General features: G+C 46.7%; 1 protein-coding gene across 1 annotated transcript in view; it reads right to left on the reverse strand.

Moving 5' to 3' along the window:
* Positions 1-2,154, reverse strand: part of LOC112955424 (protocadherin gamma-A4-like) — an 18,295-nt gene that overhangs the window by 6,070 nt on the left and 10,071 nt on the right. The window contains exon 3 of the mRNA XM_026048725.1: positions 1,891-2,124. Coding sequence (XP_025904510.1) covers positions 1,891-2,124 — 234 coding nt within the window. The remainder of the gene's footprint in view (positions 1-1,890; positions 2,125-2,154) is intronic.

Raw genomic sequence — 2,154 nt, forward strand, 5'->3', positions numbered from 1 at the left:
ACAGAGGGAGGAATTCTTCCTATTCTTCTGTCGTGTCTCGTCTACTCTTACAAGGCAAAAGTGGAAATGGAAAGACAAGCAACTTCAATTCCAGGAACACAGTTCTGCCTCTCACGCAACAAAGCGAAGGTTGGAGGGGGGGGAACAAAGCCCTTTCCCGGTAAAAAAAAAAAAAAAAAAAAAAAAAAAAGTAACCACACGAGTCACTTTTGCCCGGGTCACCACAGACAGTGTGAGATAAGGACGGGATCGGCCAAACGATCATTGTCCCATTCAAAGCACATTCACAGTTCCAGTAGTGAATACATTGTCAAAAGAACAGAAACCACCTGTTCTACCAGCAATACTACATTTCAAGACCTCAAACATACTGTAAAGATCCACCTTCGCTCTTCCTGACACTCACCGCTTCAAGCAGCGCTTGAAAATTTGTTCGTGCGAATTGCTCTAACTACCTGTGGAAGTGACAATCAAATAATGTCTCCTTCAGGAGTGCATCCTATCTCACTCAATATACCACTTAAGATTACTACGACAAAAACTTCTATAAAGCAAGAGAAATTTCGGACACTCGCAGTTATTTTCAAAATAAACACCTAGCTTAAAGACGTTATATATCTATTATACACATTACATTTTCTACATATATATAAAAATATAGAGTGATCGATCAAAGCTGTTTTCCTGCCATTTTAAAAGCCATTTCAGATTATATAAAGGGACATTCAAACATCTAAGCATGTTCAAAGATTCAAAGATATCAGGAAATCAAAGGAGTCGTTCATGAATGTTGACTGTGAAATAATACCTCTCCCTTACATAAATATATTTATTTATTAAAAAATATAATAAATGTTTTGTGACATTAAAACTACAATTTAATAAATCACGACAATATCTCGGCCATCTTCTGTTGCTGGAGGTTCTAATAAAACAATAACTTACTAAGGATAAAAGAGTAACTGAAAAAAAAAAAAAAAAGGAGTCTGAACTATCCAGAACCATTGTAAGTGATGAATCTGGTCCTACTGTTTAGGATTTTTGATGCCATGCGAAGTCTTCCCTACCAGCTCCCTACCCTATCACTCTGTTCCTAAAAAGGAGATCAAGATATCTACGAGAATCAGCTGTCCTGCTGTCGAGGCGAGGCCGCTGCACAGAGCAAGAATCGAGGATCGGATCTCAAAGGGATACATGAAGGGGGCATCATAACCAAAGTGATGAGTCCCACGAGGGCTGACACTTCTGGAGCAGGCTTCCTCCAAGACTAGGCAGGGCAGGTAGCGACTTACACATAAGGCGTCACGGGTCTACCCAGGGCACATACATACTGCCTCTCCTGCCCTTCCCGTTTCTCCAGACTCTGTATGTTCAGCAGCACGAGCACACCCGGCTTCGGTGCACTCAACACATAGGGAAAGCCAGGAAACGAAAATACTCGTCTCGCCTTGACATCTCACTCCGATTCGCCCACTTCCCACACGCAGAAACAGAAGATCCGGAACAACCCACACACAGTGAGGATCCACCTTCGCCTTTCCAAATGCTCACCGCTTCAAGCAGCGCTTCTCCCAAGCCTAGAGCCTCCCAAGAAAGCCGACTCGCGCGTTTCCTAATGACGCGGACAATGTTGTCTTTCACTTCCTGAAGGGATCAGCCCTTCCCATTTGCAGCAGGGAACAGAAAAGGGCAAAAGATGCCATGGCCAGGCGGTACCCCGGAAACGGAGCACACGAATACACATATTTGATGTGAAGATAAGGAACAGAATCAAAAAAAAAGTGTTATTTTACAGACCGATTGCTGCGCAAGATTATCAGAATTACAAYGTACAAAMAAGGRTCATAACAGGATAAGGACAGGASCGAGGACTGGTCTCGTCCTACATACCTCCACGGCGTTGAGGTCCGAGGACGGCTCTGCYGGGGCACAGCTGCTGCCGGGCGTGAGCATGGCGGGCGCGTCCCCGCTGAGAAGATCGTCGACGGCGCGGCTGGGCAGCGGCGCCGGCACCAAAGCGCACTCGGCCACGGCGCGTGCCGGCGCCACGCACAGGTTGTACGAGTAGGGCAAGGTGCCCTCGCAGAAGTCGGCCGGGAAGGCGGCGCCGCCCACGGAGAAGCGCTCGGCGCGCAGGCAGCGCAGCACGGCGGG

Source organism: Nothoprocta perdicaria, unplaced genomic scaffold (assembly GCF_003342845.1).
Source record: "Nothoprocta perdicaria isolate Ctin4 unplaced genomic scaffold, notPer1 scaffold_564, whole genome shotgun sequence".
Classification (NCBI taxonomy): domain Eukaryota; kingdom Metazoa; phylum Chordata; class Aves; order Tinamiformes; family Tinamidae; genus Nothoprocta; species Nothoprocta perdicaria.